The sequence below is a fragment of the Seriola dumerili genome, unplaced genomic scaffold, assembly GCF_002260705.1.
Source record: "Seriola dumerili isolate Sdu_G_001 unplaced genomic scaffold, Sdu_1.0 BDQW01001556.1, whole genome shotgun sequence".
Lineage (NCBI taxonomy): Eukaryota > Metazoa > Chordata > Actinopteri > Carangiformes > Carangidae > Seriola > Seriola dumerili.
Genome location: NW_019175811.1, coordinates 163621 through 182580, shown reverse-complemented (window position 1 = coordinate 182580; position 18960 = coordinate 163621). Strand labels below are relative to the sequence as shown.

At 42.4% G+C, this 18960-nt stretch overlaps 1 protein-coding gene across 1 annotated transcript in view; it reads right to left on the bottom strand.

Annotated features, from left to right (window-relative positions):
* The window catches only part of LOC111238716 (partitioning defective 3 homolog B-like), a 146698-nt gene that overhangs the window by 108394 nt on the left and 19344 nt on the right, over positions 1 to 18960 (bottom strand). Inside the window, exons 3-4 of the mRNA XM_022768370.1 lie at positions 12065 to 12239; positions 3529 to 3635 (exon numbers count right to left, since the gene is read on the bottom strand). Of these exons, the coding sequence (XP_022624091.1) occupies positions 3529 to 3635; positions 12065 to 12239 (282 nt within the window). The remainder of the gene's footprint in view (positions 1 to 3528; positions 3636 to 12064; positions 12240 to 18960) is intronic.

The following is an 18960-nucleotide window of genomic DNA, read 5'->3' as shown; positions in this document are numbered from 1 at the left end:
CTGCTAGCATGGAAGACACACACTGCTGGATTGAGTTTAGCTGGTTAAGGTGTCACTTTTTATATCACGGCTGAAGGAAACATCAACACCGGGCAGAGTGTAACATATTTAAATCTGACTTTGTGCTGTGTTAACATGTATTGCATCACTGCGCCTTGAGGTGTTGAAAATCACCTAAAAATGTGGGACGCACAACGAGGGAGCGGGAGAGAAGGAGTGTGTATAAAAACATAATGAGGATTAGTAAAAGCAAAGTGATGAATATGAAGGGAGGAAGAGAAAAAGAATTCAGTGGCTAGCGCTGTTAGCGGGCAAAATTAAACGTCTCATTTATTAACTTCGAACATGGCAGGAAGTCCAAATCAATTAAAGGGCTGAGGCTGAGCACTGCTCAGCCGTTTGCCAATTTCATTAGCTCTTCTGATGAAGAGAGAAAGAAAGACTACGAGAGCTCTGTGCATAGACTACATGTGAATAAAAGACTGAGAGAAGTGGGCCAACCTTGGCCTTCACCATAACAGGCAGTAAAATCAATTAAAGGGGCAAGCCGCATATTTATCACTGTATCAGCCTTAATTACACTTTATCTAGCTTTCAATACCTCCTCCAAGACAAAAAGGGGCACAAGTGTGTGTGGTACTTGAGAGTGTTCAAGTGTGTCTTTGCATGAATGAGTGTGTGAGTGTGTGTGTAGGTTTACAGAGGAGCGGTACAGTGGATGAGTGAGGATGAAGTGATAGTGTATTGATCTATGGAAGTCCATCAGGCCTAAGACTCAATATGCCCAGGAGCTGTGACGGCCTCTTCGTCTTACACACACACACACACACACACACAACACACACACACACACACACACACACACACACACACACACACACACACACACACACACACACACACACACACACACACACACACACACAAACACACAAAGACACAGATAAAGACACACACACCGGGGTAACAAACGCTCTTTGTTCTCCTCTGTGGATTGCCTCTGTCATACGTGGATTAATACTGTCTGCAGGTTGTTCAGACTACTGTACCTACAAACAAACAATTATCAATTACACAGAACATTGACTTGTTTTTCTAGAACAAATCTTCCAACAGTTGTGTAACATGTTATTGTGAATGAGCAGGAGTTAAGGTTCACAGGGCTTTACATGTGAAGGTTGATGCAATTCATTTTATTTATGTGCCTTTTATTAAATCTAATTATATATGCAGATTAAGAGTGATCTGTTAGATTCATGAAAACAGTGTAAACAGTGTCTGGATTTAAATAAGGCTGCTGAGGTCTGAAGCAGGGCTTCATGTGTCAGGTAGCTAAGGGATGTAGCTCTCTGTAAACAGTTGTAAGGATATTTTAAATCATCCATAATGAGCTTGTTCACTCTGGCTCGGCTGTGCTGTTTGAAGGGTATGAAGCCTGACGTTTTTTTGGACAGGAAATATGGGCTTTGTCATTGTGCTAACTCGGCGCCCGCTGATGCCTGGGTTCTGCTTAGTCACCGCTGTGTTGAACACGGCAGGGGTAAACAACAGGACTCCCTCTCTCCCCTCCTTTTCTCTACCTGAACTTCCCTCACATGCGCGCACACACACACACACACACACACACACACACACACACACACACACACACAGCAGTGTGACCTCACACAAAGGCAGCACACAAAGTTCTTCTTAATGGCAGCCTTTTTGGAAAAAAAAGGAGAGCACTTGAAAAGCACGACCCTTTCAAAGTATAGCCTGAGGCTTGGAGCCGGACCACAAGAGGAATATTCACTGGGTTTCTCTCTTTGTCTTCGGTGAGGGAATGGTACACAGCAGAGATGTAATGGAGACAGAAATTTGTTAATCTCTCTGTTATTTACTTACATTCTTTTTACATTTTTCATAATTTTTCCATTGTCTTTTGATTTGGTTAAAACATTTTGCTTCTAGTTTGAACTGTAGGAGTTCAGTCGCTGCAGAATTTGAACATTTAGTCAGATTTTTGTTGAAACACTTCACCTCTTTCTGTCTCCTTTCCATCAAAAAGCAATAAAATAAGGAAGGAAATAATGTTTTTGTTTTATGAAAATTGACTAACTAACTGGTCCCATAAATTATTTTCAACCACAAATTGCTTCATTGTAAAAAAAAAAATCTATAAAAAATTACTCTTAACCACAGCTTTACCATGCGCGGAGTAAAAAGTACAGTATCTTCCTCTGAAATGTATTACAGTAGAAGTATAAACTAACATAGAAAAGAAATACTCAAGTAAACAGCAAACAGCTTTACACCCCACACAGGGGGGCACAGTGGAGCAGTGATTAACACCGCCACCAGTCACAGTATTGCTGTGTGAGTGACTGCTCCGGTTTCCTCCCACACAAACATGGAAAATTAGAAATAAAAAGGTTTAAAATAAAATGTCATTTGACTTGTTGACTCATTATCTTTGCTTTGAGAAACAGAGTATGACATCATGTTGCTAAAAGCTCTCAAATATCATCACTGGGAACTGTACTTTGTCATGATTTGCCAGTGTGTTTTTTTATTAGTGGTACCATTCTGAATAATGAATGATCACATGTAGGGCTTTACAAATTACAGATCATGCAGCTGCTTCTTTTGTAGTCCATTTGTTTCTCTTTGTAGTCTGAGTAATTTTAGATTCAAGCGTGAAAGTTTTTTCTGTTATTAATTTATATTCATATGATCACATCTCTTGTCTTACTCATTATAAATACTTTGTACAAAGGGCAAACGTTGAAGCAGTGTTAATTGTGAATCTGGAAGGGATGTAGCAAAAGCTGCGTGGCACATACTTATAAAAGCAGACACATGTACATACAACTGTAATAAGGTAGTGTCAGAAAAATAATAATCTATATTTGAACATTAAGGTAATTGTTATTATTTGTCACATACACGTGTTTTTGCCTTCACTTCCAGATGATGTGAAGTGTTATCTAAAAAAGTAAAAGCGAAACAGCAAGGAAAACAAAACTTTAGTTTAACAGTTGATATGACATTGTGCCAAATTACAGCTACTCATGCACAATTATAGAAGCTCCTTATACACACTGTTGTCTGTTATTCCTTCCTCATTTCCTTCAGTAAAAGCTTTGACATTGGTGGCTCTCTTTCCCCTGGAGGAGGCTGTGTAGAGATGGCTGTGAATGAACACTGGTTGTGGGAGGTAGATGCCAACTTTCTTGTACTTAGGAATAATTACCTGGAGATTTTGTATAGCGCGTAAATCGCTTGCGTTTGGCGCCTTCGCATCTTGCCAACCGTGCTGTTACTGTTGTTTGCCTCATCACAGTATTACCGTATATCGCATAGTATGTGTGCACGGGAAAGAAGAACAGAGCGACCGAACCAGACAGACTTGGTGTCGTTTGAAAGGCCTCATTAAGAAGTAGGTGACTTCAAAAGCTGCTTCCTATACACACAAACACACACACAAAAAACTCTGCATATATACTGTGAAACAACTTTTTCCTGCCTCTGTGACACTGTGCTCACCGGTTCAGGAGATGCGTTGCTGTGGTGATCAGGTGGGGGCGTGGCTGTCTTCTCATGAGGCGGGGCTAAAGCAGAGTCACTGCTGCTCCTCACCAACAGAGGCGTATCTGCGACAAGAAAGAGGAGAGTTAGAGACGGAGAGACGGAGAGGATGCTGGATGCCAGTCAGCTGCACCCGCAATTGTCTTGTACTTTCCACACAGTTGAAAAGAAATCCCATTAGATTTGATTTCTCGAGCTCCAAGCCGCTGAGGATGATCGGGGGGGATGAAGAGGAGAGAGAAGAAGGGAGGAGGTGAGAGGAGGGAACAGACGTTTTTTTTTCATCATTTGGCAACTTTCACACTAAGCAGCTGGCCATCTTGCTGAAATGAGCATCAGGGAAGACCCCTGAAGCTTTCTCTGAAAGCAACTGACACCAAAGCAAATTGTAGCAGAAATTGTAGGATCTTTGTTGCCACCTGAAGATAAACATTCATAAACAATACAAAAGGGAAAAAGATGGAATAAGTGACCCCTGGTTGGGCATATTATAGAAACACGAGTACAAGAAAATGGAGAATGAAAAACAAAGAGTGAGATGAAATGTTTAAAATGAAGATCACTCCACTGTCACTGCATGATGACACACTCTAACCCATTTTCAAGAGCTCAAATTTATTTCAGAATGACTCACAGACCCAGAGAGAGGACCACCAACCACCCCCCCCCCTTTCCAGCGATACGCCCAAAGCCCACACCCACACCCACCCACTGTGTACATTTTCGTATGACCAGCTGTTGCCTCCATATTCACACACACTTACCCACAGCCCAAGAGGTAACATGGGCAGGTCTAAATCCACAATAAAACAATTCAAACGAGTCTAATTTGGACCTTTGCGCTGCCTCTTGCTTTTAGTATCCACCCCAGAGGGAGCAGGCTGGTATTTGTGGAAGCAAAACCCAGAGCAGGCAAATTTTTACTCGACAGAGGAGAAAATAAAGACAGGGGTGTTGAGATAAACAAAAAGAGAAACAGAGAGCTGAGAGATAGTGACAGAGAGAGAGGGAGGGAGTGAGGGAGAGAACCTTGAAAACTGAGACACACAGCAAGAGAAGGCAAACAAAATTCTCTTTCCTGTAATCAATCTCTCTTTGGAGGGTCAGTGACAGGGTCCTGGTCTAACGTGGTCAGAATAGAGAGAGCAGAGGAGGAGAACAAGTAGGGAAGAAGGAACTGGCAGGGGTCACTGTGTGTGTGTGTCTGTGTGTTTGTGGTTTGTGTTTGTGGTTTGTGATTGCGGACATGAAAAATGGTCATTCCAACCATCTCAGACACACAGACAAATATCTTTTCTGCCTCAAACACAGCTAAAGCACGTGTTCGGTCATCTGATGATGTGTTCAAAGTTTGTCTAATCATTTTTATCAATTATCCGAGTCTCATCCTCCATCTGTCTGCGCTTCACACTCTCGCTCCACCTCGATAAGAGACACAATGCTGACTCACTGTCACCTATATGAGGGTGTTTTCGTGAAGGAAATCAACACAATATGATCTAATTTATTCTACTGAGAAAAGCAGATTTCATGTTGAAATGTTAGGCGGAAAAACAGAATGATTTGCAGTAATGAAATGTGCTTTGATTTAACACAGAAACATCTTTAAAAAAAAAAAAAAAAAAAGCAGGCATATTCTCAGAGCAGGCACGCCAGGCATCAGAAAATTACACCAGACAGCTCCAACTTATCAACGCCGTCTGCTTTCTCTGTCTGTTAATCTTGTGTGCATCTAAAATAGGTCAAACACTTCCTGCAAAAAATAAAACTTTTCAAACATGTTAAATGAGTCTTTTGTTAAGGTGTGTTGGGAGCAAACACAAAGTGAATTTTAGATGCATTCACTGCACACTATTTCTACTTCTTTACATTTTCCAGGGCCCACACATGGTACAACTTTTACAAGTGTAGGAGGGCCATGGATAGAAAAGCAGTTAAACTTAATGGATGGTTCTCAGCTCTCGTTCCTCTCCCCACCTGTCTGCTGCATTCATTGAAAGTGAATGCAAATAGAAACGGATGCGCACGCCGGACAGAAAGCATGCATCAGGTTTTAAAAAGGTGAACGCGAGCACAGTGCACTCCAGGTTAAGGTAATATTTCCCCCATCATATGGAAAAAAAAAAAAGAAGACAAATAATTGATTTTCAAAATGAGCTGACATCACCTTGAATTCTGACATCACACACACACACACACTTGTACTTCACCACAATGTCAATGACGCAACTTCCAAAAATGACCAAGGCCGCTCCATGGTCACAGTCAGGGTCCATTACCCAGCGGTCAGCCCCATAAATCCTCCTCCACTTATCCATAGGAGTCAAATCGACCTCCATCAATCCTCCCACCACTTAAACCCCCGAGCGCGGCAATGTGAAGGAACCTGAGCTTTCACCTCTGACCTGAGGTGACCTCCGCAGGGTCAAACTGAGGGTCAGGGGTATTGATGAGAGTGACAGTTGGAAGTCTCTCAGGTCAGCCACTGTTTGGACACTCATAAACAAGATTGCCTCAGAGGAGTTACTAATCAAAGGTGACCGGGCTTAAGTATTGAACTAGCACATTTTGAGAACATAGCTTGCTTGTTGCTCGTGGTGAACAATCCGGGGGTGGGGGATTATTAAACAGATGGACTCTCTTCCATATCAATACGAGTTCAGGTTCTTTCTTAATTAGCTAATGCGGCTGGTAAACACCACAGCCTGCTGCAGGTTTCATTTGATCATAGCAGGGGTTAGACGGCCAGATGTGTTCTTCTGGTAGAATTAAACTTGTATAAGGATCGGTGATAGCACAGGCCACCCTGTGTTCAAATAAATCCTATCCGATTCTATTCAGTTCAATTAGTAACTTAATTTATAACCTATACGTCTGCAGCAGAAGCAGTTTATTGTATTACTACCAAATTCAAATGCCATTTCAAAGTGCGCTAGTGTTCATAAATCTCCATGTTTACTGAAACTAATGCGATGAAATGAAACGTAACATGGCACCAGAAATTTCCCTGGATGAGATTATCTCGGGTGAAACAAGCTACCTAAGGTCAGAGTCATTATTTATGAAAACATAGTCATTAGAGAAACCTCTATTGCAGATAGAATGTTTTTTTTAAGATGCTTCAAAATGAAATATTTCACATGTACAGCGAAGAAATCGATCACTTTAAATCTAAAATTGCTATTTGACCAAATAGTTTCTGATCTAAAACAGGTGCTCGCATTTGATCGGATGATTAAAATGAAATCAAAACCCTCTGTAGAAGTTACGGAGAGAGACTTGCTCTTGTCTCAAAGCGGCAGCGTGGCATCTGTAGCCCTCAGGAGCTGAGCATCACTCATGCCCTCTGTGCAATTTGAGCAGAGTTTTCATTTATTTTAAGATCACAGACATTTTTCTGACTTTAACATGCGGTCTCCTGCCAAGAGGGAGGAGGAGAGGTGGAAGCACTAAAACTCTGGGTGTATTTTAGGTTAGCTAATTTAACAGAACTGTGCACCCATAACCACAAGGTACCCTGCAACTTTAAATAGACCCCACCCACTAAACTCATCTCAGTGACCACTTCAATGCCAGAAAAAAACAAATGGTAACACATTGAAACACACCCAAGTTATGTTCTCCACTTATCTTTCCCTTGAGATTTGTGTAATTGGAGAGACCTGAAGAGGCCTTGTGAACTCTGCCAGTTCTGTGTTTATCTGTCTCCGACTCTCCATCTGTGGCTCTCTGCCTAACTAGGCTGCTTATGCAATTCTGGGAACACAGTGGTTTATTTTAAGAATTTCCTCTTGTTTTCAGTTCTGTGAAACTTCTGTAATACTGCAGAGCTAGTTCACTGCCAGGGCAGGATGAAAACAAGGATGCATCATGTTTCTGGCTGAATGTGTGCGACTGTGTGTGTGTGTGTGTGTGTGTGTGTGTGTGTGTGTGTGTGTGTGTCTTTGTTTGTCTTTGAGTTTGCATGTGCAAGCATGCGTGTATAGTTTGTGTGCTATATGTATATTTATTACCAACAGAGACTGTGCTTTGCATCTCTGTGTGTATTTATATTTGTGTGTGCGTCTGTGTGTGTGTGTGTGTGTGTGTGTGTGTGTGTGTGTGTGTGTGTGTGTGTGTGTGTGTGTGTGTGTGTGTGTGTGTTTTCATGCCATGGACCAGGGTGGTCTTGTTTCTCTGGCAATCGATACAGCGGCTCAGGCTCAGGCTGCTCATGGGATGATGCGATAAGGACTCTCTTCCTAGAAGTGTGTGTGTGTGTGTATGTGTGTATGTGTGTATGTGTGTATGTGTGTGTGTCAGTGTAGCAGCAGATCAATGCAGGTCTAATCATCCCACTGGGGCAGTGTGAAGTCCAATCACCCTGTTCAAACAAGCGGCCCAATCTGACACACAAACACTTTGATGCCTGACTGATTACTGAATTACTTCTTGTCCTGACCGCCACCACTCAGTGCGACTGCATGCACACTTTAACCAGATCACTGTGAATAATCAGATTAAGGTAATAGTGAGATTAAAGCATTCACATGGTTTGCAGTAACCTAATTTTCCCAGAAGCCCATTTTATATGATTTGATGATAAATGGGTTAATATCTGAATGGATGCATTGTCTCCAATGTGATACTTATTATTGTCCTACAGCTGCCAGCATCCGGTGAGCTGTCACTTCCACTGGCATATCTGCACAACAAAGTAGTAGTAATACAGTTAAACAGTTGTTTACTCAGGTTTTGACTATGATAACCAAGTTAAACTGTTCACATAGAGCGGGTCCAAAAGTCTGAGATCACTTTCCCATGTGACAGCTACACCAAAATATTCTGCCAGCCTGCATTTCCTTCATGTAATCTTGTTTATCCCTGTGGGCAGTAGGCTGTTTTCACTCCCTTCCACTAATGGCACTGTCACTACACGTCTCAGTTTTGTCACATGCTGTCATTTGCAGTTAGGCTACAAGTTAGGCTAGTTCAAAATCATTTGGCATGTCAGTGTTACTATACATGTTTTGGAGAAACAAAGGGTTTTATGCAAATTGAAATAGTGAAATTGACAGAGGACTTTTAGCAGGGGTTTGTACATGAACGGTTGAAGGAGAGTGGCAGTGTTCCAGGGATATAATGAGTTTTACTAATGTCAAAAAAGTACTGATAGTGTAAAACAAAAGAGCACATTTTCATGTATTTTGTCATTCCTAGGGTTCCCATCATGCTTTAGGTAATTGGTATATTTCTTTACGTTGGTAAATCTGCACCATGGAAAGTCATCCTGAATGAATAATTCCCATATGCAGAGACAACAATCACATGCACTACTTCTGATACTGAAGAACAAGTCTTCATTAGCTATTCATCAGGCAAGATCTGAAGCACTTTATTTATACAATTTCAAAGGGAATTAATAACATTTGTTTGCATTCTGTGTATGAAGTCTGTGCCTTACGGTTTGACTGAGAAGAAGAATTAGCATGCATGAAAGCTAATCAGTAAAACATAATGGTAAGGTGTACACATATATATATATACTATATATATACAGACATATATATATATGTTTGAATGTCTACATCACTTTGTCCCAGTCTCCAGTAAATTATGTTATTACAACATACTAGGTGTGATGTAACATCCAGTTAACAATCAATCTTGTTACAGCAAAGGGGAGAGTGAACACACACAGACACACACTCCCCTAAGACCTTCCCAGCAGTGGATGGGTGACTGCTTTGGGAGTGTTGGGTTGTTTAACTTGCATGCTGCTGTTCTTTTGTCATATTGTGTGTGTGTGTGTGTGTGTGTGTGTGTGTGTGTGTGTGTGTGTGTGTGTGTGTGTGTGTGTGTGTGTGCATGTGTGTGTACGTGCATGCATGTCTGGATGACAAAAGCGGCCTTATTGCATCAGTCTGGCTCTATATGAAGGGCGTCACAGGGTCACATCATAACTAAGTTAGTCAGGGTTCAACAGGGCTGGAGAGCATGTTGGGAGTTGGGGGTAAGAAGAGGTCCCACTGGGTTAAAAACAGGGTGGAACGGGTGTGTGCGTGTGTGTGTCTGTGTGTGTGTGTCTGTGGGGTGGGGGGTGGGAGATTGAAATTAGTCCATTCATGCTCAGCTGGACCCTCGGCATGCTAACAGGCTACAGTGCTAATCTAGTTAGAGGTGGAAGCCATGCAGAGACTGAGAGCAGGGCAGGATGGGAGGGTGGGGGATACAGGAGGTATCTGGTGGGGGTGGGAGGGGTTGATGGGTCATGGTCTCGGGGGCCGGGTGGTGAGCCTGTGGATGGCAGGTGGTTGAAGCTGAATAGTAGAGTAGGCAAGAGATGGCTGGCTGGAGTGGAGAGGGGGCAGATGATGGGGAACAGGGCAAAAGTGGGCAGCAGGAGAGCGATGGCAAAGGGCAGGTGTGTGCGCGTATGTGTGCATGTGTGCGTGTGTGTGTGTGTGTGTGTGTGTGTGTGTGTGTGTGTGTGTGTGTGTGTGTGTGTGTGTGTGTGTGTGTGTGTGTGTGTGTGTGTATGGGGGTGTCACACTGTTTCTTTACAGCCAACAGATGGAGAGAGGAAAATGAAAGGGGTAACAGGGTGGCCCAGTGATTAGACAGCCCCATGTTGGATTTATCTTTCACTTGGTCTCTTGTCATCCAGAAACTAATCAATGCAAGACTCTGGAACAGAAAAGGATGACATGTACCGATACAAATCATGCTCAAGATTATTTACAGTTAAATGTATCTACAGCAGGAACAGACTGTAGCCCAGACAGAGCAGAGATTTCCCCAGAGGCTCCTTTAAGCTTCTGACTGACTAGTCTTGTGATCATGCTTCCCTCTGGAGATGCACCATGACCTACTAACTTGTTCACTCCATTTCCTGATTGCAAAAAAAAAAAAAGTAAAAATACCATTCCTGGCTCACTTAAAAGTTGCATTTTTATATCATCATCTGCACGCACACTGTTTGTCTAACTGTCACCCTCGCTTACGTTCCAGTATCTGCTCTGTTGAATTGACATTGATTGAGTTACTGAACCACTAACAACCCTAACCTCTGACTTCACAAGCAAACACAGGATTTCCTGTGGAGGTTTAGTAACAAAGAAGATAAATGCATCATTTCTCTATAAAACTGAAGGAAAATTAATATATGTACATTTGTAATATACAATATTTGTATCTGTTAAATATATTCAGTCGTTGTGGAATGACTCATTTCACAAACAAAAACTGCTTGACATTAGAATTTTCTGCTTTTCTGCTGTTGCGCTGACATCACTCTGGATATGAGCTACAGCTAAACACCAAAAATATAAATGCAAAAGCAAGGCAAACATAGAACAGGAGGAGGCGGGCTTAAAGGAAAAAAAAAAAAAAAAAAGGAGAGAGAGTATAAGAATGAGAAAATGGCAAGAAATACGAGACTGTGGAGACAAGAGTGTTGGTGGATAAGAAGGAAAACAGAGAAGAGGGTGAAAAGCAGGATGAAAGCTTAGCATCTTAAAAAATCTGCTTTTCAGAGATGTTTCTGGCAGCGTCTTTCTCCAACTGGTGACCACACATTTTTGAAATGAGTAGTGTTCGACATGTTTCCACTCTCCAAAAATCACTCCCCCTTGTTGAATCACTACTATTCATTTTTAATAACTTCATTTGTCATCACTCTCTTCCCTCTCCTGTCTGTCTGCCTGAGGTCTCACTGCACTGTCATGGCTAAGCCGTCTCAGTCGGAGATGACAGTGATTGGCTGTACAGCACTGCGTCATATAAATCCATCACCTTAATGGTGCACAGAGGGAAGCTTTTGTCAGCACGAAGAATCAAGGAGCAGCGTGGATCTTATTAATATCAGATTCATCATGTTGTTCACTGAAATGCTTTAACTGCCCAGTCAAGCATCCCTACCAAAGTGTGATGGATACATATATATATATATATATATATATATGTATACACACAAAAGTACCCTGAAGCGCTGCCTTGTGTGGCTCTCAGTCTGAGCAACGTGTGAAAACAAGAACAAACTAACAAGAACAAACTCAGAACATTGAGGACGACAGGAGAGAACGCTGCGTCAACACTGCATCTGTTTTCACACGCCGTGGAGTTACAAGCAGAAATCTCTTTTTACACAGTAGGTTCCGCTTACAGCTGTTCCATAACATGTATTTTCTGATCCTCTCCCTCACGTACAGTCACACACCTACCTCTACGCACACACACACATACACACACACACACACCTCCTGCTGTTTCACCAACATTGACTTTCTCGCACGCTTAAAGAATGTGAAAGTGTTGATTGAGCATTGCTTAGGTGTTGGAGAATCTCGCAGAAACTTCTGTCACATTTAACTTCAACCTGTTGGAGAATCTTTTGTGTTACCCACAACTGGGACAGAAATTCTAGTAATTCTGCTGTCATTGAGCTATAAATGTTATTGCCATGAGATGAGCCTGAAAAACAAATGCACAGGAAAACAAAGCAGATCTGACGTACTGGCTTTGAGGATTGCCTCGTTGACTTCAATCTCTCCTCTGGTTGGCTCCTGGAACTGCATGTGGGGGTAGTAGCGGAGTGGTTCAGGGCTGGGGGCGGCACTGGAGTAGCTGGACTTGTTCTCTCTGGGACTGTCCGTCCTCCTGTGCTGGACTTCGCTGAACACGGCGACCAGCTGGAAGAGACACGCACAGAGTCAAACCTGCGTCCTAAATGTTCTGAAATATCAAACACGGCATGCACGTGACCTGAAATGAACAAAATTTCCTCAAGATAAGCGTGACAGTCTAAACAATGTGATTACTGGCATAGGAACAAGCTGGAAGCACGCCGCCAGGTTATATAGCGTCTCCACTGTGCCATGATCACAGTGAAGCTTTTATGTGATTTATCTTGCCAACAGTGGGGATGCAACCTGCTTCATTCTGCCAAGTGTGCAGATGTGTGTGTGTGTGTGTGTGTGTGTGTGTGTGTGTGAGTGAGTGTGTGAGGAGAGCGAACAGAGCTGGATTCACAGCTCATTCACAGCTCATCTCCCTCTTACAGTGCATAACACACCAGCAGATGCCACTTCGGTGACACAATAGCTTATTTCTTTCTGAACAAAGTAGAAAAATCTGACCGACGATTGAGCAGGGGGCCGGTTCAGAGGCGCTAACACACACGGCAAGGCCGGGCGAGGTGTGTATGTATGAAATTAGCAGTCAAATGAGATCTGACACGAGAATGAGAAGCTGTCAAACACAATGACACGGCTGCCACAATGAGACGGCGGGAAGAGACGGGGGCGGCCAAATGAACAGGGGATGGAGGGCAGCAGAACGACAAACAATCCTAATTGAGACAGGGACATTATGGCAGATAGAGCGCGCGTGTGTGTGTGTGTGTTGACTGCAGGACTGTGCCATCGCAGCTACGTGGTTTGATAAATGGGCGCGTGGCGGCGTGACGCTCTCATTAGATGGTGCAGGCGAAGGAAATGACCACTTAATGAAAAGCAATAACCGCAATGGAACGAGGGATGGAAATAAAACAACAGACGAGTGGAGGACGTCAATTAACAACAAAGGAGTGCAGAAACTAAGTGTGTGTGTGTGTGTGTGTGTTTATGTGTGTGTAAACAATAAGCACGGAGGAGGTGGCAAGATATGCATCATCCATCACGCTGTGATGCCGCCTCTCACCTCAACCTCCCGTGATTCAATATCCTCATGACACCTGGCCAATGCCATGCAAAGGAGACACATCTAATGTATGTGTGTATGCGTGTGTGTGTGTGTGTGTGTGTGAGGCTTAGAGAGAGTGAGTGAAAGAAAAGATGAGGAATCAAGGAGCTGGCAAATGTGAGAGAGAGAGAGAGAAGAGGGAGAAAAGAGAGCGAAAGCCAGGAAAACAATCTGATTGCGCCGCTTGATGGATGCTTCTTGAGCTCTTTCTCTCTTCTTTATCTGCTTTCCTCTTTCTCTTCTTATCTCCCTCCCTCCCCGTGCCTTCGTCTCTTTCTCCAAACTCGCTGACAGCATCAATCAAAGAAGTAGTCTCGGAGCGTAATGTGATGTGTGCGCACACACGCCAACGTGCGAGCGCGTACGAAGACACCGCGTCGAGCTACCCTCAGAAACGATTTATTCGTTTTGAACAACAACAACTTCTTTTAATGTGTGGAGAGTGGGGGTGTGGGAGGAGGGCGAGGGGGGGGTGATGATTTGCTTTTCCGGAGTTTATTTTTTATGGCTGACACAGGCGGGGAGCGATGCTGATGAGGGCCGCCCTGCTGCTTCCACTCATCACTCAATCAAACACAAAGTATCAACAAAATGAATCATGTATTACTTCATTTAGAACAAGTCGGAGCGTGAAAAAAAAGACTTTCTGAAGCACTGTATCTAACCATGAGGACTTTTTATTAATCATACACTGTGTAACCCATCATCACCATCATCTTAACCCTGTCTGATCAAAGTTGAATCTGATCAAGGACCTTTTGATTTAATCCAAAATCTAACACGTCTAAGATTGGACAAATAAAAACACAATATTCACTGAACAAAATTGATTCTTTAATGGAAAAATTAAACTAAGTGTTAAATGGACCCAGGCTCATCCAGGGGTGCCAGCTGATAGCAGACGGGTGCTGATTAGGGTCAAACTGAGGTGAGAAATAGTGTGTCAGCATGTTAAAAAGCTGGTGTCAAATCTTCGCTGATTCCATTTCCTTAGTGTGTTTCTTGTTTGTTTCTAATGTGCCTGACCTAACTTTTTCATATTGTGAGACTAATGGAACAGCTTTGTTCAGTGTAATACTAAAGATCTCATTATGTTCAAGCTATCAGTCTGCTGTCCCTTACACAAGAGACCAAAAATCTTTAATACTGTGAAATAGCGGGAGAGGAATCTTGGGAAAAGCTCACTTTTCAAAAGCGCAAAATGGTTTGAAATTCAGTCCTTCAAATGCAGCACCACCCCGCTCGTCTGGAGGACCCTGTGCCCCAGGATGAAAAACAACAGCACCTTGAGTGGTTCACAGTGTGTTTTCTTAACGCGCCGGTTTCTCTCCGTCCCTCCTGACTGTGATTAGTATTCTGGAAAACAAATCGCCTTATTTTCCCTGCCGTGTCCGTGGGGGGATATTGATATGGACCTGGGGACGCTGCATGTCAACTACCGCTGAATAATGTGACCCCTTTGTCTCATTACCATAACACACACAAACACATGCACGCTCGCGAAACCCACACTGACACTCGTGCCAAATACAAATAGCTGAACCCTTTATATTGTCATGTTATGATCGTCTGTAAATCATGATGCGGCGTGTGTATCCAACGTGACCTGACTAGCTGGAAGGACTGTGTATGTATATATGTCTGTGTGTGCGTGTGTGTTGCAGTGCCAAAGCGATTATCATGACATACATGAAAGCCATATAAAATAGCATGCGTGAAGCAGAGAGAGATAAACACTGCGTCTGTGAGTATTCTTGTCCATGCACACGGCCTAGAGCAACGAGTTATAAAGCGTCGCAATACATGTGGCCCACAGCTGACAAATGCGGACTTATTTTACTCCATTTCTTAGAGAGGCAAGAATACACCAGCCCACACATATCCTGTAGCCTATCACTTTAACACATTATTTTGCTTTATTTTGATAAAAAATTGTCTACTTCGCCCAGAGTAGATTTAAACGACTTTGCTCAAATTGAAGTACACTACATTTCCAAGAATGCATTTCAACAACCATTTGAGGACAGACGTAAACATGATGCAGTCAGTACGCACCAGCTGAGGAATAAAGACAAAAATAACAATGGACTTGTGATCCATACACAAGTATTCTTAGTCAGATTATGACTACATTACATTCTTCTCTGTAGAGGTGAATGTCAGGAAAGAATCCAGTCCCTCTCATTTTTCCCAAAATATTTGTTGAGCATCAAAATGGAGAGAGGGAACCAGAAATAGAATAATGTCCTCCGACAACAACAACAACAACTGACACTTATTATTGAGGTATCAGACAGCTGCTGGAGTTTAGCTCAACTGTTTTCATGGCTTGAAGCATACAAACACATTCATGCCATTAAAGATGGTGTCTCGGTAAACCGTTACCAGTGAGCCAGCATGTAAAAGTGCCCTGTAAAGTTTTTGAGTACTGGTCATCCTTGGACAAACACAGTTGTGATTAATAACATTAAAGAGGATTAATGGATAAAGCATTAAGATGAGCTAGTTTCAGGCTCCTGGTAAAGTGAATGCTAGCTCACTGTCACATTGTAGTTTGCATCCAAGTCTGTGCAGAGTAGAGAAGACTGAAGGAATTCAATGAGAGGTATTAAGTGTATATTCTCATAAATAGCGTATACATTCATCAGTTACGGCCATAAAAACCAACAACAAGCCAACAAATCCATCACAGTATCACTGTCACTATGTTGTATCCAAGCCTGACCTTTGACCTCCCTGTTTGAAGAGGGCAGGAGAGAGCAGGATTTCTTTACTCTCAATAACCTCAAGACATTATTATGATTATTGGTCTCACCCAGACTGTATGAGCCAGGATACAGAGTGTGAATGCATCATGGTTACTGTTTTTTAATTTTTAATGACCAGGATATGAAATTATCCCGGCTGCTGTAAACAGTATATGGTGTTTACATGTTGCAACTCACAGATTTTAATAATTGATGTACGTGCTAAGAATTAATTAGCCAAATGCAGCACGTCCTGCATGGAACACACAAGGGAGACAGACACACACATGCATGTAATCAGTGATGTTAGCACACTGTATAAAAGGATTGTCTAAAAATGCACACCACAAAGACACAACTGTGGACACAATCTCAGACACACACACACACACACACACACACACACACACACACACACACTTCTCACAGTTAGAGGAGGAACAGTGCCACCTTGCTTTAGTCAAACACTACTGCATGCTGGGACCACTCAAGCCTCTTTACATAAGCAACAGCCACACACACACACACACACACACACAAGCTCACAAACAAACATACACACTTCCCTATTTCATCCGCTGGTACTAATCAACCCATTTTTCTTCTTCTCTCTCATCCCTGTCTAGCACTGCTGTGTGTGCGTGCGTGCATGTGTGTGTGTGTGTGTAGTACGGGTCTATTGAGATGCTTTGCTTTTGTGCTGTTGTCATTTATCTTACGACTGCCCCCCTTTTCTCCGTTCTCTCCCTCTCATGCTATTCTTCATTCTTTCTTTGAACGAGAGATGCATAATTCAGAAGGAGCGCGCAGCATCCTGACAGTAGTATGGTAACCCAATCATCTCTCACAAACACACACACACACACACACACTCATATATAGCGTACACACATACACAGAGAGAGAGAGAGAGAGAGCTTGTGACTCACACACAGACACACTTTCTTCACTAAAGTACAGGTTTACACAGACTATTTTAGACATCTGTTTTTTCAAGCACTAAAATGTGAATCACAGAGAATAAACCTCCTACTCGCAGTGTCTTGACTGAAAATGAAAGCCTGCAGTACCTGACAATTTGGCATGGTGTATAGATTTGCGATCGCTCCATAGCTGAAAGGATTCAAACTGCAGTTTACGGTCAACTGATGATACTGTGCACAAAAGCAAATACTTTCTCCATATGGCTCCTGACTGTGCATTTGTGTATCTGCTGTTGTTTTTCATTCTCTGAATCGCGAGCGCCTGAGGTGTGAAGATTCTGGGAAGTCGAGTGTTCGCAGGCAGCGACAGAAATTTCCCCTCCGTGTGTGAATTGGATGCTGTTCAACAAAGAGTAGACATGATGTGTAGAGAATGAGTTTCTCCACGGCTGGAGAGCGCGATGAATATTGACAGTGCACAGGTACAGAGGGGTGAAGTTAAGTATCTCACCCTGACTGAGCAGAAATTTGGCTCTTGATATCCATGGCATCCTGTGAGAAATGGCAATCAATTTCAAACAAGGTGTACACAGTTATTTTGCCCTCTTAAATCGACCGGTAGGTAATTGTAATTAGTGATACTCTTCAGTATGAAGAGCAGTGATGTTGAGGTTACAGCTCAGAAACAACAGAAACACGTATTATTATGCACTATTTGTGTCATTTTCAATTTATAACAGCAGATATATTGTGATGAATTCTGATTATTTTTTATATACTTATATTCTGTCATGCCTTTGACATTTCTATTTTAGTTATTGACTTGCTCCATTTCCCAGAATGCCTCTGAACAGCACCCGAGGCTTGAAGATGGTGCTAATTCATGTACAAGTTCAAGTACAAACAAGAGTTGCACGGTCAACTGCCACTTGAAATCAGGAAACTTTTCGAACATCAAGCACATTTTATTTTGTCAAAGCTTTGGTATATTTTAGAAACTTAAAAAATAGGGTCAAAATTGTTTATATTCCCCAAAGTAAGCTGTTGTATAAAGCTGTATGTATATATATATATATGTTGTATGTTCTGAGTTATAGAATGTAAAGAACACAGAGGATATGACCTGAGTGGCCTCAATCCTGAGGAAGTTTTTATTGTCAGGGACAATCAACATTTGTGGCCCTTTAATGTCTTTGTAAAGTCAAGTGCATGGCATTGCATTGTGGTCTATTGAGGCAGTTGTCAGTGTAGAAATCAGCATCCCTTTCACTTGCTTTAGTCATTGTTTAACACTGGCAGAAGATTGATTTAGGAAACAGACAGTTATGATAATCGAAGCTGTTTGGAAACATCTGGGTGCGATATAACAGTTTATGTTTGGTTAGTAATGGCTCAGGGTTACAATATTACACCAAACAACAAATGACAGGTATCTTAAATGTAACATACAGCAATTTTTTCAGTGTCTGGAGTGACTTAAAGTAGGTTTTCCCTCTGATAATGGACAATAACAATATACAGTGAAGCACAGACTCAATGCGCACATACTACAAACAAGACTACATGCAAGCAACCAACATTACACGCAGCCGAGCATGTACCAAAAACTAATCTTTGTTCAAGAACACATACTGTATACACTCAGCCTACACAGATACACACATTTTCAGGGCACCGTAAGGGCCATCTGAGGAATGTTTGGCCTGTGTTATTTAAACAAGTAGAAAATTGGTTGTATTACCGGTGAGAGCAGGGCTAATCCTACTTCTGTTCCAGCCTGAATCTATACAGCACACTACCAGATGTGGGGGATTACCTCTCAGGAACACACACACCTGGCTTTGGGCCTGCATGCACACACACACACACACACACACACACACACACACACACTCAATTCACTGCAACACACAATCAAGCAGTGTATAAGATTAGAGAAGCAACCACAAAGACACAAAGGAGGGCAAAAAAAGACACACACACACTCCCTCTCTCTCTGA